Here is a 20,570-nt window from a genome sequence, read left to right as displayed (position 1 = left end):
TAGCAGCCACAGTCTCCTGCCAATCCATACTGGCAAGATTCTGGCCAAACCCTTCATTACGACAGAGGGAAGCTATGCTGAAGAAGCAATGCAGAGGGCTAGGAATAATGTGACCATCGCTTATTTGCACCATAGTGTCCAGGAAGCGTCCCAGCTATTTTCGAGACACCACTGACTTCCTGAGGAAACTACAATCCGTCGGTGATCTTCCTGAAAACACCATCCTGGCCACTATGGATGTAGAAGCCCTCTACACCAACATTCCACACAAAGATGGACTACAAGCCGTCAGGAACAGTATCCCCGATAATGTCACAGCAAACCTGGTGGCTGAACTTTGTGACTTTGTCCTCACCCGTAACTATTTCACATTTGGGGACAATGTATACCTTCAAATCAGCAGCACTGCGATGGGTATCTGCATGGCCCCACAGTATGCCAACATTTTTATGGCTGACTTAGAACAACGCTTCCTCAGCTCTCATCCCCTAGTGCCCCTACTCTACTTGCGCTACATGGATGACATCTTCATCATCTGGATCGATAGAAAAGAAGCCCTTGAGGCATTCCACCATGATTTCAACAATTTCCATCCCACCATCAATATCAGCCTGGACTAGTCCACACAAGAGATCCACTTCCTGGACACTATGGTGCCAATAAGCGATGGTCACATAAACACCATCCTATATCGGAAACCTACTGATCACTATTCCTACCTACATGCCTCCAGCTTTCACCCAGATCACACCACACGATCCATTGTCTACAGCCAAGCTCTACGATGCAACTGCATTTGCTTCAATCCCTCAGACAGAGACAAACACCTACAAGATCTCTATCAAGCATTCTTACAACTACAATACCCACCTGATGAAGTGAAGAAACAGATTGACAGAGCCAGAAGAGAATCCAGAAGTCACCTACTACAGGACAGGCCCAACAAAGAAAATAACAGAACACCACCAGCCATCACCTTCAGCCCCCAACTAAAACCTCTCCAACGCATCAAGGATCTACAACCTATCCTGAAGGATGACCCATCACTCTCACAGATCTTGAGCGACAGGCCAGTCCTTGCTTACAGACAGTCCCCCAACCTGAAGCAAATACTTACCAGCAACCACACACCACACAACAGAACCACTAACCCAGGAACCTATCCTTGCAACAAAGCCCGTTGCCAACTGTGTCCACATATCTATTCAGGGGACACCATCATAGGGCAAAAAAGAAAAGGAGTACTTGTGGCACCTTAGAGACTAACAAATTTATCTGAGCATAAGCTTTTGTGAGCTACAGCTCACTTCATCGGATGCATTCGGTGGAAAATCATCATAGGGCCTAATCACATCAACCACACTATCAGAGGCTTGTTCACCTGCGCATCTACCAATGTGATATATGCCATCATGTGCCAGCAATGCCCCTCTGCCATGTACATTGGTCAAACTGGACAGTCTCTATGTAAAAGAATAAATGGACACAAATCAGACGTCAAGAATTATAACATTCAAAAACCAGTCGGAGAACATTTCAATCCCTCTGGTCACTCGATTACAGACCTAAGAGTGGCTATTCTTCAACAAAAAAACTTCAAAAACAGACTACAACGAGAAACTGCTGAACTGGAATTAATTTGCAAACTGGATACAATTAATTTAGGCTTGAATAGAGACTGGGAATGGATGGGTCATTACACAAAGTAAAACTATTTCCCCAGGTTTATTCCCCTCCTCCACCTCGCACTGTTCCTCAGACGTTCTTGTCAACTGCTTGAAATGGCCCACCTTGATTATCACCAGAAAAGGTTTTCTTCCTCCCCCCCACCCTTCTTACCTGCTGGTAATAGCTCATCTTAAGTGATCACTCTCCTTACAGTGTGTATGGTAATACCCATTGTTTCATGTTCTCTCTGTGTGTATATAAATCTCCCCACTGTATTTTGCACTGAACGCATCCGATGAAGTGAGCTGTAGCTCACAAAAGCTTATGCTCTAATAAATTTGTTCGTCTCTAAGGTGCCACAAGTCCTCCTTTTCTTTTTGCAAAAACAGACTGACATGGCTGCTACTATGAAACCTGTCATATATCTTCAGGCTCCCCCACTACTTAAACACAACACTCAGTGATTTCAGCTCTAAGTAAGTTTAGCTCTTTTGTGATTTCAGCTTGTAGTAGGGGAGCCTCAGTGCTGGTGCACCATTAGCCCAAAGTGAATTCAGTTCAGCAATCTGTAACTAGACTCCTAATAGAATCAAAATTAGCTCTGATAGTCCACGGTGGAGAGAGGAGGAAGTGCAATTAGCATGCCCTCCCCAGTGGACCCATGCCACCAAGTATTAATACCTGACCCCAGCCTCTCTCCATTCACTGGGTTTTGGAACCCATGACCCTTGCCTAGCGAGTGATGCTTAGTTGATGGCGAGTCCCTCCATCATAACAAAAGGCCGAGTACAGTTCCACTGTCCTTGATTCACATAATCAGGATAATAACAGTCTATTCCTGCCCCAATAACAGAGAAACTGGAGCTCCTACAGCAACCAAAGTGACCATCTAGGCAGGGTGGGTGTGCCTATGCAAATGAAATCAGCCCCTGAAGTTCTTTTCCACAACCCACCATGACTCACCACCAGATGTCAGGGTAGAGCTCATCCTGATTCTGCCTACATCATAATGAGGGAGACTCATGTGCTATCCACCAGGGCTTAATTCAGCAAGGTGCTGAGCACCACCTGCGAAGAGCAGAACTCCTTCATCTCACACTGATGTCATTGGAGTGGTACCTGTGTAACTGAGAGCAGAATAAGTTCCAATCTAAAGATTCAGTGCCAGACTGTGTGTCCCCCTTGGGTGTGCGTAGCTGGGAAAGTACATAAAAAGCCTCCTTCTCCCTTTGATGCAATGGCTTGTCACAGTTGGTGCTCCCTCCATCCCCAAAGATGTCTAGAAAGACAAGGCCACAGCCTTGTCCTCCTCCTCCAGTGGCCTGCAGAGCAGGCTGAGCACACTATAGAGTGCATGCTGCACTATCTCAAAGGGTGGTGAGTTTTGCCTGAACCAGGAATGTAGGTTCCTCCCCATGTGTAATCCCTCAGCACCCGCTTTTCTCCACTGGAAAGCTCTGCAGTCATCTAGCTGCTAGGAATAAACACAGGGCTGGCTCTAGGCACCAGCAAACCAAGCACATGCTTGGAGCGGCACTTTTCCAGGGGTGGCATTCCGCCCCCCCCCCCCTTTTTTTTTCCTTCGGTGGCACTCCGCTTGGTGTGGCAAAAAACCTAGAGCCAGCCCTGAATGAACAATACATTATGAATGGTGGGGGAAAAAAATCCAGGATTATGTTTTTGATATCTTTTTCTGGGTTTGATTGGTGGATTTGTTGCCAAATTATTTTTGCTGGTGTTTTAAATTTCCTGTTATGGGTACAGAAGGAGTTTCTAAATTAAGGATGACAAGTTAAAAATGTGCAATTTTTATTTCAAATAAATTGATTTTTAAATTTTTTTTTTAAAAGGGGCAGCAATTTTAAATTGTACTGCACATTTCACAAAAAATTGCCTGGTTACAAGCAAGAAAGAAATGCATGCTTAAAAAAAAGAAGTGTACTTGCAGAGTGTAGAGATTTTATTTTTTAACCACGGCCCATTAGGTGAAACTCTGTTTTGTGCCATTCCATCAGAGGCAGGTTTCACCTCTCTACCTACCCTTCTGATTGTATTTGTCATCTGGAATTTCAGTGCTTTATAAGTACTGATCCAGATCTTTGGGAGTTTTTGACTCTTTAAAAAACTACCAGCAATTGCCCAGAGGATGAGTCCTGCATGGAGGCCAAAAGGAAGAGCTGCATAAATATAAACTCTTTATATGATCTGTTATTATGTACTGGGAGAGGACAAGGTCTAATTGAAAGGAATGTTGTCAAGTTGTTGGAGGATGGGTCTAGGAGCCAGGAGTTTTGGGTTCTACTCCTAGATTCTACCCTTATCTCATTTTATAACCTTGAAGAAGTCATTTAAGGTAAAATTTTAAAAACTGTGTATGTCCAAATTTAAGTGACAGGCATTTAGAGGCCTAATTCTTATTGATTTAAATGAACCTTGAACTCTTACATGCCTCTTACATTCTCTTTTGAAAATTGAACTTTGGCTCTCAAGTCAGTTAGGAACTTTTAAATATTTTACCGTTAAGTCCAAATTTTCAAACTGTTGTTTGTCTGCATGGAGACATACAAGTCCCCTGCTGTTTGTGTGCAACCCTGACCTATGCATCAAGTATATCAGAAGATTTTGTGCTCGAGTCAGACAGCAATAAAAGTGCATTGGCATCTGTTTGATAAGGACCATAATCATTTGATTCCCAAATTTTTCCTAGCTACATGTGGAGATAATAAAGGCTTGTCTAACATGTGAAAGTTGCACTAATTTAACTTGAATTGGTTTGAAAACCAATTTAGTTTAACTGATACAAATTCTTGTGTGGGCACTCTGATAGTAGCTTCAAACTGGTTATTATGTTGATAAACTGGAGAAGGATCAGAGCAGAGCCACAAAAATGATTAAAGGATTAGAAAATATGACTGATAGTGATAGAGTCAAGGTACTTAATCTAGTTTAACAAAGAAAAGATTAAGGGGTGACTTGATCCCAGCTTGTTCCATTGGCAACAAAATTGATAATGGGCCCTTCAGTCTAGCAGACAAAGTTGTAACAAGATCCAGCTGGAAACTGAAGCTAGATAAATTCCAACTGGAAACAAGGTGCAAATGTTTAACAGTGAGGATAATTAACCATTAAAACAATTTACCAGGGGTTGTGGTGGCTCCTCCATCACTGGCAATTTTTAAAATCAAGATGGGATGTTTTTCCCCCATCATGCTCTAGTTCAAACAGGGATTAATTCAAAGAAATTCTAAATCCTATGTTATACAGGAGATCAGAGTGGATTATCATAATGGTCCCTTCTGGCTTTACAATCTATGTATCATCAATTTAGTTTACATCTGTACATTTATTGACACAAGCTAAAGCAATGTCAACCAGGTTTAAACCAAAATCAGAATATTCATGAAGGAGGTTGCACCAGTTTAAAATCAAACTTTGAATTAAAACTAATGCTATTTTGCATATAGATAAATCGTAAGGGTGGGGTTTAAAACCAATTTACACCGCATTAAATCACAAGAGGACCGCACAGGGAGGTAAATTAGTGCTTAATCTGGTATTGCAGTACACAGTCCCCATTTAAAAACTTTGTTTTTTATAGCTAAGACCTACACAGAAATGTAGGAAGACAAGGTCCTTGCAAAGAAGAACTTACAATTCACTCACTGTTACAGCCGCTAGCCTCTGCTGAGGTTGTGCTTTGTTGAACTGGTCCTTTATAAATGGTCTTTCCTGACAGTGGAGGGAAGGAGAGGGAATGTGAGCACAAAGGAGGGCTTGTGTGTATAACTTAGTTTTACTTGCGCTTAAACTGCTTAATGACATTCACACAGTGAAACTATTTTCCCTATTTTTATTGCTGGTAGGTTTAGCTACCTGAATAGTATAAGTTACCCACACAAGACTTATATATACACAACTTGTGCATGTATATATGTCAATTAGATACCACATTCCAGGCATTCTTCCAGATTTCCTAGGAATTTGAGCTTGAAGCAATTGTAGGAGAGTCGAGAAAGAGCTTCTCATTCACCCTAGCTGCTCATTCATCTAATCGTCTTTTTAAATGTTTTAAATTAGCAAATGGTAGGAGAGCTCTGTGTACCAGAAGTTGGTCCAATAAGGGATATTACCTCACTCACCTTTTCTCTCGAATATCCTAGGATCAACATAGCTACAACACTGCAAAGACCATTATAGTCAATAACTAGATCTATCCTAATTCCTTTCTGGGACCAGTGAAGAGGAGAAAAACTAGAGGAAGAGAATGAGAAGCAATTTCCATTACTTTGTGCCATATTATTATAGACATACCACTTAAAAAGATACAAATAAGCACTCACTTCATTGAACAACATCTGTTCTACCTAAGGCTGGTAAACAGAAGAGATTAGAATCTGGCTTCTTAAAGTACCTTTTATCCTCAAGACAATTCATATACTGGTACTTTGTCCTTTTTAATTAACTAATGATGAATAGTTCTGCCCAGCTATAATCAGAATGAAGATAACAAAGCTATGAAAACTTACAACTTTTTAAAAAAGACTATTTTTCTACTCAGAACCCAATTCCTAAACTTTCATCACACTTGATAAACAGTCTGTGCAGGCAACAATGAGAAATCAGTGTATTAAAACTGTCTAGCCATGCTTTGCCAGCATCCCTAATGCTTCAGGCTGTTCTCTTGTCTGCTTTCACAAGCTACATGTGGTTGGGCCTAGTTAGTACTTGCACAGGAAATTTCCAAGGAAAAGCCAGGATGCTGCAAGAAGTGGTGGCTGGTAACTGAGTCCTAAGGTAGTATGCCTCTCCCTTTGAGTCATTAGTGAATCAATGCTACAAGAAGGTGCTAAGGAACATTAGATAGCTTAAAGGTGAAATCATAAAAGTATCATGCAAAAATAAAATCATGTCCATTTACGGTTATTAAAAGTCCCCTTCCACTTTTTGCAAGAATCGGGCTGTTAATCTATGTTCTGACCTAATTCCAATTTGTTTAATTACATCCTGCCTACCTAAACTCCCTCTGAAGTTTCCCTCAGATATGGTACTCTTCTTCAGTTCACATTTTAAACTGTTTAATGTTGCCTAATTCTCTCAAATATCTACCATGTCCCACCCCTGAGATGGCTGGCTTAGTGTCAATGATGGGTGAAATGATTCCTATATAAATAACTTGTAAAGTGCTTTTGGAATCCTTTGGGAAGAAAGGCATTATTAAATGCAAGCTACTATTACTGTGACAGCTGGAAATTTACCATTAGGGAAGATTCCAGTATAAAAAGACAACCAAAAGAATACTGTACTAATTATTTGGTAGTTTACTTGCTAGTATTAGAAGGAAATAAAATATTTTTTCCATTAGTAATTAGTGGTGGATCCACAAAGGGACTTATGTATTGCAATGTTGAGCATCACAGCTCCTAATTTTTGGATACCTAGAAAATCACATGAACAACACTGATCCACAAAGCCAAGTTAGGCACCAGCTCCCTATACAATGAATGGGGAGAAATAGGTACCTAAGAATGCAATCCACAAAAGCCAGCAAGCTCAGCAGCTTCCTGCTTAAACTAGCCAGTGGGAGATGTCAATGCACTGAGCACCACCTCTTTCTCAGAGACAGGCACCTAGCTCTATTAACAATCCATGAAGGAGAATCCCTCTCCTAGCTCAGATGCCTACATAGTTTTAATGAGCTAAGTGCCTGTTGAGAGGGCAGCTATGTAACTTTCAGCTCTGTGGTTAGAACATTCACCTGGGATGTATGAGACCCAAGTTCAATTCCCTCCTCTTGGCAGAGGGGGAGAAAGGATTTGAACAAGGGTCTCCCACCTCTCAAGGGAGTGCTCTAACCAGTGGGTTATGGGATATTCTGAGGTGGGGCACCCTAACCACTGCAATAAAGTTATAAGATGGGCAGGGGCACCTCCATCTCCAGCAGGCTTCTGAATGGGGCCCAATGCAGTAGAGGTGCTCAGAAGGTGACTGCCAGAATGGGCCCCTTCAGCAACTGAACACCTATCTTCACCTAATTCATGAATTGCTTTGGGGCCTAGGCAGGAGATAAGGTCCGAGTGCCTAGAGCGAGGTGGCAGCTGGTCCAGAGGCAGAACCATCAGCACCTAGGGAACTTTTACTTTGAAAAATTGAGGCGTTGAGTGAGTTTAGGCACCTACGGGGGTCAATGGGAGTTTTGTGGGTCATAGTGGGGATCTCTAAGTCCCCCAAACCATAAAAAAGGGAACGTAGGCACCTAAGTAGCTTTGTGGATACCACCCTAAAATCTCAATTACAGGTGAAGAACTACTTTGGCTACCCTTCGTATAGAAGTATATCTTCCCTCAGAAAGGCAGTGCTAGACTCAAAGGATGAACTAGACAGTGTTTAAGAGTTTCCCTTAACCTGTTCACTGTGAGCCACTAACCTTTCTGGAACCGATGAGGCTATTGCTAAATGTATAAATTGCTAGGAGATAGTACTAAAGTGGACAGCCATCTCCTCCTTCTGAACAAAAATATATAGGAAAATGCCATTACTTCAACTAGAACACCTTACTATATAGATACAAGAGAAACAGAAGGAAAAACAGAGATGGGTATCAGTATGGGAGCAGAGCTAAAGCTGTTTATTACACATAGGTTCTTATAGTGCCCTAATCAGTGTAATAGCCAAGCACCTTCACTAATGCATTAGGCAATGTGACTAACATCTGTAGCGTATAGTTTGTTCTCTCTCTAACCCTTTTCTCAGAGGAGGAATTGTGTGTGTAGGGTAGGTTTTTTGTTTTGTTTTTTAAAAAAAACACTGCTATATTTGTGTTAGAAAGGGCAAAGTGCACCTTTCATTTGGCAAAGAAGGTGGCAAGGTTTGTTTGAGTGACCTTAATCTGTACGTTTCTATATTTTCAAATGGTGCTCTGTTGTGGTTTAACCTTACCTCCCAATTTTCTGGATTGTTTTTCTGATAATCTTAAAGGAAATTTCTAATTATTTGTCCCATGAATTACCAATATGTTCTCTAAACCTTAACTTCATCTTACCATTTTTGTCAGAATTTAGATCCTAAACCCTTTCTGCATGAAAAGGATGGGAGTCATTGCTCATGTTAGTAGATTTTGCAGAGAATAAAATTCTTCATTCAAGCTGCTATATAAACACTTCACAAATGGAATAGCATTTAACAACTTCTCCCTATTCTTTACTATTGTATTTGTTAAGGAGAAAATAATGTGTGCACACTTGTGTTATAATTTACTTGTTGGTCCAATAGAAAGTTATCACATTAAGTGTCTGTATGAATCTTTATGTAGCTGGAGTTATATTTCCGGTGTAACATTTATTACTACTAACAGATGCCACAAAATCATTACTGGCAAAGAAATAGGGAGTAAGAGCAGCAAAACAGTTTCTGTTCATGGGCTATTAAAGGTCTGATTTCCATTCTCTCCAAAAACTTAGTAATTTTTTGTTGCCACTCCAAAGTAAGTATAGACAATATAAAACCACTGAATTTTTAAAATCAAATTTATCGGATATGTTGTCTATATTTTTATTTTACCATTGATTAGTTTCTTTTGAGACATACTTTGCATATCATAATTATTATAGAGAAGCCAGGGAGCAGTGATATATTTTCTAATATAACTAATTCTGAGAGCCAGTGCGTCAACAGATTTCAGTTTCAATCATTTACTTATTTAAATATATGTACCTATATTTAAAATGAGCAAGATGACATCCAAGAACCGATTTTGCAGAATTCAATGCACCTAAACTGGCATTGCAATAAATTCCCCCTTTAACTGTCAAACTCCCTAACTTCTAATGAAGGACAAGTCAGCATGAGGTAGTCAGAAAACTGGATCAAAATACTCAGTCCTCACGTAAAACAAACCTCTTTACTCATAGCATGCCATGCTCCTCTCAGGAAAACCAGAGTTATAGCATATACTACAGTGTATATGAAGCCTCCTGCAAGGACCACTCTTTGAGCCTCAGGTTGAGTCACATTTGCCAGTCCTTTTAATGTCCTCACTGGATCAATGTCTCCTTCTCTTCTGGCTGACCTACTTCTTGATTAGCTGTTCTGGTACACATTTAAGCATGAAGAACCTAATGCTCCATTGGAAATGGTTTGAGGCTAGGGATGGGCTGGGTGCTGATTAATGAGATTTCTGAACTGAGATGGTATTTCTTTACGTGCTTCTGGAGGAGTTGCTAGTTAGGGGAAGAATAGCAGCAAAAACTACAGCCAAATGCCTCACCAGTGTGATGTCGTTGCACATGGAGGTCCAGGCTCTTCTTCTGGATGCTGTAATGTAATGGAAACTTATTAGAGCTTACTGGGAAAAAAATGTAATTACTACTACTAGAAGCCGTATTACAGTAGTGGCTAGAGGTCCCAACTAAGATTAGGGCCCCATTGTGCTAGGCACTGTACAAACACACAACAAGAATCAGTTTCTGCCTGGAGAGTTTATATTCTAAGAGAGACAAGACAGAGGTAAGAGGCTGAAAACCAGAGTATGAATTTATTGAAAAACATCTGTGTTTTGACTTTGTACTTTAACCACATTCTCATCATTTACGGATTATGTCAAAAGAGCAGGCCTCCAAAATAAGAATTTAAGCCATGAGCCAAATACTGTCAGTATTCTACACTAAAATGTGAGCTCTGTTGCATATTTACTATGGGTCTCCTCCTGTTCCCTTACTTACTCATCAGTATTAAGGAGCTGAATAACGTTCTGTATAATTTATATACATTCCAAATAGCCACTTGTATGAATTTGTGTATACACAAATTCATACAAACTATTAAAAATATATTTAAAGAAAATCTTTAATGCTCCAATATGTTTTACTGTAGAATACAACCCCCACTACTTTAACTTATAACATCTTATACTGTCCTGTTAGGTGCTTTTTTTTTCCCCCCCGATATATAAATTGCACCAGCATAGAATCCATTAGGCTGTTGACTTGAGTGGGCCATGCTCTTCAGATTACATAAAACAGTCCAGTTCAGAAACATTTCAGGTCTTGAATTTCCTAATATAGACGTTCGAGAAACAAAAATTTGTGATGGTAGAGAAAGAAGTGCGTGAGACACATTTTAAAATTCACTATTTAGTGGACTCTTCCTATTAGATGGACAGATGTCATTGCAGATTTCATTCCATGAGTTCCTATTAACTTGACTAAGGTGATGCTTGGGTCTCTGCTGAATTCAAGGCACATAAACAATTTTCACATATGGCAGCTCAAATCATGAAACTTCTTCGTGACTAGCTACAGGTAATCCAACCCAAAACTTTATTTTAGTCTCAAATTAAAATTAGAATATTGGGTAGACCTCAGAGGTGTAGCTAAATTGTTGTAATTTGCACATTCTTCTCGCTCCTTTGTTATTTCAATTATACCATCTGAGGGTATATGTCAACACTGCAGCTGGAGTGGTGATTTGAAGCTTGTGTAGATGTAATTGCATTAGCTTTAATCTAGCAACCTCGCCAAAAAACTGCAGTGATGGCACAGCAGCACAGGGATCAAAGCAGATTGTACAAGCACAGCTGACCCCCGGGGTATGTACTTGCACCCGCTGAAGCCTGCACTGCTGTGCCCTCGTTGCTATTTTCAGTGTGCTAGCTCGATTAAAGCTTTCCCGGGCGTATTTACACAAACCGTACATCACACCCCAGTGTCGACATAGCCTTAGGCTTGCTTACACATGTAAGGTATTCCTAAGTAAACATCACTTTACCCTTCCTATTTGGATATGGCCCTCTGAGATCAACAGCCTAATCAATTCTATACTGATGCAATTTACATGTCAGAAAAGAAAAAAAAAAAAAAAGCAACAGGACAGTATAAGATGGTATAAGTTAAAGTAGCGGGGGTTGTAGTCTAAAGTAAAACATAGTGGAGCATTAAAAAAAAATTTTAAAGAAAATATTGCAACAGTTTGTATGAATTTGTATATCCACAAATTCATACATGTGGCTATTTGGAATATATATAAACTATACAGAACATTATTCAGCTCTTACGCTGACGATAAGCAAGTAATTGGTATAATGAAGTTGTATAATAAATACACCTGTGAAAAGTTCTTTAAGTAAATAGCACTTTCAGAGCATGATACAGCACACTTGCTGAATTTAGTTACTCATGCATAAGGCCCAACTTATTTCACAATATTGTGGAAATTGTGGATCCTGTAGTATTAGCTTCCACCACAGTTTTGAGAGCAGGATCCCCTGTTCTCAGCCCAGGTCTGCCAACAGCAGAAATCATGGAAAAATAATAATAGACCTTATTAGCACAAATAATAAGGTCCACAATTACTTTTACGTGATTTTTCCACGGCTTGTGTGCAACTCAGCCACAATTTTCAACTATCATCCTTATTTGTGCATTATATTTAAGCTCTGATCCTGCACACATATACATGCATGCTCATCTTTGAAGATATGACCGTTCCACTGACTTCAATGGAACTAATCCCATGCCTAAAGTTAAGCATGTACGTAAGGCCAGGATTAGGGCCTTATAACAAACCAACGAACCAACCAACCTTGCAATTTGTACTAGTGCAGGGCATTAGCGAATTCTGTAAATTAGTAAATCTGATTAGAATCAAGGCCAACACGTCGCAAAACTGTACTTATTTTGTTAATGATTTAAAATAAAGCAAAATATACACTAGAAAAATACTGCAGCATGTTTTGTAAAAAGATTTTCAGAATATGAGAATTCACTACAGTGCCCTACTGTTAAATCTTACTTGACAGGAGGAGAATCTGACAATTTTTTGTGCAGATTATGGAGTGTGTAGTTTAGTGAACTGCAGATTAGCAGTGTTCTGCTCTGTAGTGTCTGTTATATAACAGGAATATTTATTTTCTGACTCCCTTCCTGCTCTCTTCTCTAACTTATACAGTAGAGCAAACATTCTTATAACTTCCAAGAAGGCAGTCATCTGCTAATGAATGTGTCCTGTTTCTGTCCAAATTTGGTAGTGAATTATCTGCTCCAATTCTTGAATTTAATTCATTTTATGTCACCGAAGCTGGACAATGTTTAGAGTTCTTAATTTCAGTTTTCAGAGTAGCAGCCGTGTTAGTCTGTATTCGCAAAAAGAAAAGGAGTACTTGTGGCACCTTAGAGACTAACAAATTTATTAGACCATAAGCTTTCGTGAGCTACAGCTCACTTCAGTGTAGCTGTCATGAAGAGTAGAAAGAGACTTTGTTGTTGTTATTCCTGTGTTCAGTTACTGCAAGGCTCACAATATAGGTCAGGGGGTTGGGAGTTTACTCTAAACTCGGTATTTTTGTTATTTTACCTCTTATTTGATGGATGTGTTTCCATGTTTGAACTTTGACACTGAAGGAAATTTGGAACTAACACTTCAATTTTGCAAGCATAATTGCATCAAGTGCTAAATTATTTACCATTGACGGTTATATAATAGTCCTTCCAACCAAACCAACCAACAAGTGGGTTCGGCAGACAAAACCTATCTCAGCTATCTCAGTTTAAACCTTTGCAGTTTAAACATCCAGAGGGAAATGGTCTTTCACTTAACATACAGTACAATGTTCAAAGACGTAAGTATGTAAAATATTTAAGTTATCCTTTTGCAACCGTACACATTACTAAATGCTCTGTAACGTACTTCAAAATATATTTGAGCTTTACCAAAATTACCTATTGCTTCTATTCTTGATACCATGTACAGTACTGTGCCACCACTGTCAAATGAACAAAAGACAGGTGTATGACCTCACAATGGGAAATGCCTTAAGTAATGTGACAGTTTTCCAAGTTGTGGGGGACGGGCATTACAAGCAAACTGGCAGAAGAAATCAATATGAGGAAAAGACATAGTGAAGCTCATGTAACAGTGGGAAGAGACTCCCATTCATTGAATGAATGTATAGAAACATATTCTTCTGTCATAATCCCAGTGCCCCAGACATGACACACAGATATCTCAATTTCCCCTCAGATATTTTTAGAGTCATCATTTTCCAATTCCATATATCCTCCCTCGTAGCCTGTACAATATCAATAGAAATTAAGTGGAAGCAGAGATAAAGGGGTTAGAAACATCCACTTAGAAAAACTAAACTATTCATTAGCTCTTTGTATCGAATGACTCTGTTGTCTATGAGTGAATTTAAATATCTGGCTTCTTTTGTTGATGGATGGAAGTATGTAGGAAACAATCTCTTATTTAAAAAATGCATAGTTACACTGTGAAAAATCTGTCCAAGCAAGGGGGACTATTTACACTTACCAACTGTACGAGCACATTTCGCATTTGTAAGGCCTCTCACTTGTGAGTCCTGAAATGTCTGCGCAGAGAGTTTGCATCAATTGAGGCATAAAAGTAGATTTCATATTTGAAAGGCTTCTCACCTATCAAAATATGGAAAGCAGCAGACATGTTCACATAAATGAGGAATGGGGGCTGAGGGGAGGGAGAATTCAAAGGAAATCACCAGAACATTAAAAAAAATATCCTCAGACCCATTGGCTTGTCTTTTACATATTCCGATCTGAAATAAGATCACTTGAGAGTCTATGCTAGCCAGGACATGGAAGGTTTGGCCTGCTAGTAGCAGCTTAGGTTTCCACTGCCGAAGCAGGTTACTTATGGGGTATGTGACGGTAATGTAGCTGCATCAACAAGAACAAGCTTCAAACATAGCCAATGCCTATGTTTTGACAAATCTATAGTTCAGCCCCCTGGTTTTCCAAGCCATCTGAGGGTAAAATTCAAACACTTCAGTTGTAGAATGATGAGACGTGCTGCAATGACTTAAAGTGGGCCCTTTGTGACTCTCCTCTTTGCCACTGTGGCCAATTACAAAATGGTCATATACTTGCAGGCTGCATCCATGGTGAGAGCTGCCTTAGTTCCCATGTGGACTTGCACAATGCCCTTCCTTCAGGTATTGAATGGTTACAACATTTAATCTAACACACTTGACTTGAACATCTATATGAAAGCTATTGCAATAAATAAAATCTGAAATAAAAAGTATATTCTTGCACAAAAAGGACAATTCTAGTCTAAATAGATTACTTATTGGTAAGACACCTTTAACCTTAAATCATCACATCTGAACGTGGTTTCAGGTAAATTGACTAATTCCATTTCCAAACTGAAGATCAGTTTACTTTTCTGCTAAAAAGACTTAACCTTTGCCCCTTTTCCTGCATCAGCGCCATGAATACGGAACACTAACTCTCAGCCTGCTTTAAGTCACTAGGTAAACACTAGTTAAAAATGGTTTCTTGCAAATTGAAGAGGAGGTAGAACAGAAGTTCTCAAAAAGCAACAGGAAACAGTATTAGCAGTGAAGCCAGGATAGTAATTATTTTTTTTGTAAAAGCATGGACACCTTTTAGCATGAGCACAAAAAAATAATGATTAAAAAGCAGAGGACATTAAGGGCTTCCGCCTTTTGGTGCACATGAAAATTGCGCATGCACGCCCATCTGCACACATCCTTTGGTCTAAACGTTTACCTGCATATTTTACAACATTTATCTAATAGAGGAGAACATGAAAGTGAAATACATGATAAAGAAAAACTAAACTGATAAGTCTATTTTCATGGTTCAAATGCAAAAAAAACAGACAATTCAAGTTAATGGTGAAAACTTTAAAAATCTATTAGCTTGTTAAAAATGAAATAAGTTAATTTATTAACAACATCAACGCTGGTAAGGTAGTATTTCCCCTCAAATATATAATTTTTAACCAGTGTGTCTCTAATTCTCCACTGGAACCATTACAAATGCAAACATGCAGGTCACTTCCATCTCCAGTGCTTTACATGTACTTTTGGTAACGGTTCATCATAAAGTAGATTTTGTTCTGTATTGTCTTTTAACAATAACTTTAAAAAATGAACATCATTTTGGACTCAGTATATAGAATCTTTAATCCCCAGGGGAAAACTGAATCTCAGAGAGGTTAAGGCCAAAATTTTCAAAATCATACTCAGGCTTCATCTACACTTGAAATGCTACAGCACTTCAACATAGACACTACCTATGCTGACGGGAAGGATTCTCCCATTGGCATAAGCAATCACCTCCACAAGAGGCGATAATTAAGTTGATGGAAGACTACACCTGTCGACTTAACGCTGTCTACTCAGGGGGTCAGGTCAGTTTAATTGCTGTCGCTTGGGGGGTGCTCACACCCCTGAGCAACATAGTTAAGTCAACTTAATTTTCTAGTGTAGACCAGGACTTAAAGATAGACACCTAATACTCGGAGGGGAAGGGGGAATTCTACACCACTGCACAAATACAGGATTAATGTCTTCCGCAGATTCCCCCCTCCCCAGAATAATTGATTCTCACGGGGAGGCAAAGAGAACCTGCAAGAGGGATCATGCTGCAATTATACCTTATACCAGAGGTGGGCAAACTACAGCCAGCAGGCCACATCCAGCCCCAAAGGACCGTCCTGCCCAGCCCCTGAGCTCCTGGCCCGGGAGGCTAGCACCCAGCTCCTCCTCTGCTGTTCCCCCTCCGCCGCAGCCTCAGCTCACTGCGCCGCCGGCACAATGTGCTGGGTGGTGGGGCTGTGAGCTCTAGCCAGGCAGCGCAGCTGCAGAACCCAGCCTGGCCCAGTGCTTTGTGCTGCGTGGTGGTGTGGCTGGCTCCAGCCTGGTGGCGTAGCTGCCTCTCCTGGTGCTCTGGGTGGCACAGCTGTAGTGCCGTCAGCCACCGGTGCACCAGGCAGCATGGTAAGGGGGGTTGGATAGAGGACAGGGGAGTTCGGGGTAGGGGTGCTGATAGGGGTTGGGGCGGTCAGAGGGTGGGGCAGTCAAGAAGGGGGGGTTATTTAGAATGTTTTAAAGTGATGTGACTACTTGTGTATCTGGCATATCAGAGATCTATCTACTCCAAGTACCCATATGTATGCCAGGGATCCACCACCATAGAATATGGAGCCCCAAAACTGCATTAAACTCATGTCAGTCAAGTGTCAGAGTGTTGTATTCCTGACAAACCACTGAAAGCACATTTTTGTTTTTAAAAATCCCCTGAAATTTTATTTATTGCAAGGTGAAGAGAAGTGGATATTACTTCTCCACTACATTGCCAGGTCTGACACAAAAATTTTCCAGGCACTGACTTGTAAATATTGTCACAAGCTGCTAATTAGCTCTCCCACTCTGCCTGCCACCAACCCACCATACATATAATGTAGCAGACTTAGGAATGCCGTTCCTGTAACACAGCACATGTCTTACTCTACTTGTACAATTCAAATTCCTATTTCCTAACCTCTTAACATGCTCAGTTTAAAAAAAAATAATCGCATTCACAGAGTTAAATGCCTGGCATATGGAAAATATCCAAGAGTCCCAAACTCAGGATTTCTAATACAGTGTCTTGTCAGGATTAGGAACTTAATATAACCATGACAATGTAAATTCCATGTACATAAATTTCTTAAAACAAAGCAAAAAGAACCCAAAAGTATCCGTGAAAAAGGGATACTGAGCCTTCCAGTGAAGAACTCAACATTAACATACCACTAAACTGAAGAAAAGAAAGTTTTCCAGAAACTGAATCAAAACATTACTCAGTCAGCATACTCACCAGCAATGACACATCACACAACAAAAACACTAACCCAGGAACCTATCCTTGCAACAAAGCCTGTTGCCAAATCTGTCCACATATCTATTCAGGGGACATCATCATAGGGCCTAATCACATCAGCCACACTATCAGAGGCTTGTTCACCTGCGCATCTACCAATGTGATATATGCCATCACGTGCCAGCAATGCCCCTCTGCCATGTACATTGGTCAAACTGGACAGTCTCTACATAAAAGAATAAAGGGACACAAATTAGACGTCAAGAATTATAACATTAAAAAACCAGTCGGAGAACACTGCAACCTCCCTGGTCATTCAATTACAGACCTAAAAGTCGCAATTCTTCAATAAAAAAAAAAACTTAAAAAACAGACTCCAATGAGAAACTGCAGAACTAGAATTAATTTGCAAACTGGACACCATTAAATTAGGCTTGAATAAAGACTGGGAGTGGATGGGTCATTACATAAAGTAAAAACTATTTCCCCGTGCTAATTTTTCCCCTACTGTTACTCACACCTTCTTGTCAACTGTTTGAAATGGGCCATCCTGATTATCACTACTGCTTTTTCTCCTGCTGATAACAGCCCACCTTAACTGATTAGTCTCGTTAGAGTTGGTAAGGCAACACCCATTTTTTCATGTTTTTTGTGTGTATATATCTTCCTACTGTATTTTCCACTGCATCCATCTGATGAAGTGGGCTTTAGCCCATGAAAGCTTATGCCCAAATAAATTTGTTAGTCTCTAAGGTGCCACAAGTACTCCTCTTTCTTTTAGTCAGAACATTGTTACTTTTATCTCAGGCAAATTCTGTTTACTTTCTGTGTGGGAAAAAAAAAATTAAAAAGGTCTTCACAAGTATAAAAATTAATAGCAGAGATATTTCAGTACCTTTTTGGAAATGGCACCTTAGCTGCATCTGCTCTTGGCATTAGGTTGATATAGCTACAGTGCTAGGGAGTGTGAATTTTTCACATCCCGGAGCGGCATAGCTATATCAACCTAACGTTTAAGTTTACACCAGGCTTAAGTCTCTAGACGTGAGGGAAAGGAGCTATTAAGGAACTATTAAGTCTAAAACATGGCTGTAAATAGGAATATAGATCTCAATCAAAAATGCCTGCAAGAGCGTTCATAAGGACATCCCTATGCAGGAAAGCAGTAACCCACATCCAAACTTTAAAGATATGCTTAAGTCCCATAGAAGATAAATATGTGCTTAAAGTCAAAACACTTGGATACTTACATATTTGGCTACCATTTATTCAGTACTCAGACAAAAGTACAGTCTCCCACCCACCCACATCAAAATAATTTAAAAAACCCCTCACCTTGTCCAATTTTTTTGAATATTAACATATTATAGACATGCCTGGTCTGTTAAATATATGTAATCAGAACTTTCACTCAACAAAAATCACTAAACGTGACATGTCATAAGCATAATGATGCATTCTCTGTAATATAGTAACACCCTGTTAAATAGACAGATCTGATAACTATATTTTTGTAGAATGTCTCTAAACAGAACTCACTGTTGTAATGATTATTGTATTGTATTTAATATTTACATGGCAAGGATTTGTAAATGTATAATACTTTCTAAATAAATAAATAAAGTGTAAATACTTGGTTAACTGAGATGCTTTCCTGAATCAGGGACAAACTCACTATCATAGCCAGAGTAACTAATGGGTAAAAACCTTCTTTCATTAGAACCACTGTAAATATTTGCTAAGGAACAAAGAGAGAAGTCCAAACTCTCCTACTACAAAGCAATCACCACTTTAAAAAATAAATAAATAAATTACAGTTTATTATAAGTGAGAACGTAATGCACACACAGAGCATACCAGTATGGATGCGCATATGCTGTATCAATGAGGCCTTTAACCTAGTTTTATACTCACATGTATTCCCATGTGTCTCTGTAGAGCCAGTTTTGAAGAACACTTCCTGCCAGAGAGGAAACAAGCCTTGTCACAGCTGAAAATCATCTTCTCTTTTTCCTGGATAAACGTTCCAGAAGGATGACATTTCTCAGTTATAACAACCAATTGTGTCATTCTAGCCTTTAATGACTTTTATGGCCGATATTTATAGCTGTTAGTTTAATGGGTATAGATTAATATAATCGGGAAGGGAGAATGAAAGAACAAAGATTTATTTCAGTCCTCACAGTAGTTAAATATATTTAATATTGTATTAACTTTAAAATATTAAATGCACAGAATGGCCCAAATATGCATAATCTATGCACAGGTAATTTACTGGCATCAATTGACAGCGTAGGGCAGCAAAATGTAATCTTCTAAAAACCATTGGTGTGAGTATCAATGGTAGATTCTACCTTCCCAGCTACTTGACCCACTTTTTCACTTTTGTACATTGCAATTATTTACATTGAAAAGTACACCTCTTAAAAAGAAGAAAAAACAGTTTTTTACTAATAAACATAGATGTAAACATTTGAACAGTAATATAGATCTCATAAGTTCTACTGCTGTTTATGTGAATTCAGGGTCTGGCCCTTCTTCTAGAGCCATCAATCCTTCATGCCCACAAACTGCGCATCTATGTGTTTTCAGCACCTAAAACTCCCCAACTCCCAGCAACATTAGTGAGAACTGTGGGTAAACAAGAAGTGCAGGATCAAGCCCATAATGCAGTCAGCTTATTTTTAATTAGTAATATATATCTCCATTATAGTTTTATTAGAAAAAATATAAACAAAAAAGATTTGGGTCAAATCCTGGTCCCACAGAAGTCAATGGCAATCTTCCCAATCCATTTCAGAGAGTTCAAAATTTGGCCCTCCACATTTTCCAGTTTCTTGATCAACACTATTATAGAAAAAAACATTTTCATTCTGATACATTCCTGTACGTTAACTGTTAAGGTAAATGCTAACCCCAAAATATATGTGCACTAAAGTCACACATTACTAGTACCCACTGAGTATTTTGCTTACACCCAATATATTGAAAATAAAGCTATAATGTACATATTTCCTATTATATTTTAAAAGTCTGATACTGTAGTACTTTCACAGTCTTTCACTGATTTCTGAAATTTACTACATACAGCAGCAAAGAGTCCTGTGGCACCTTATAGACTAACAGAAGTATTGGAGCATAAGCTTCTGTGGGTGAATACTCACTTCGTCGGATGAAGTGGGTATTCACCCATGAAAACTTAAACTCCAATATGTCTGTTAGACTATAAGGTGCCACAGGATTCTTTGCCGCTTTTACAGA

The 20,570-nt window shown here is 39.4% G+C and overlaps 1 protein-coding gene across 4 annotated transcripts in view; it reads right to left on the bottom strand.

The window, feature by feature from the left end:
• Positions 1-9,173: 9,173 nt before the first annotated feature.
• Positions 9,174-20,570, bottom strand: part of LOC119850453 (zinc finger protein 69-like) — a 31,856-nt gene continuing 20,459 nt past the window's right edge. For 2 of the 4 annotated variants that reach the window (XR_006279044.1, XR_006279043.1), the window contains exons 5-7: positions 19,224-19,322; positions 13,972-14,093; positions 9,174-9,978 (exon numbers count right to left, since the gene is read on the bottom strand). Coding sequence is in view for 1 of the 4 variants with exons in the window: in XM_043508385.1 (XP_043364320.1) it covers positions 9,885-9,978; positions 19,224-19,269 (140 nt within the window). In the remaining 3 variants the exon portion in view is untranslated. The remainder of the gene's footprint in view (positions 9,979-13,971; positions 14,094-19,223; positions 19,323-20,570) is intronic. The other 2 variants (XR_006279042.1, XM_043508385.1) reach the window with 2 other exon arrangements.

Source organism: Dermochelys coriacea, chromosome 2 (genome assembly GCF_009764565.3).
Source record: "Dermochelys coriacea isolate rDerCor1 chromosome 2, rDerCor1.pri.v4, whole genome shotgun sequence".
In the NCBI taxonomy this organism is placed as follows: Eukaryota; Metazoa; Chordata; order Testudines; family Dermochelyidae; genus Dermochelys; species Dermochelys coriacea.
This window is presented reverse-complemented; position numbering and strand designations above follow the sequence as displayed.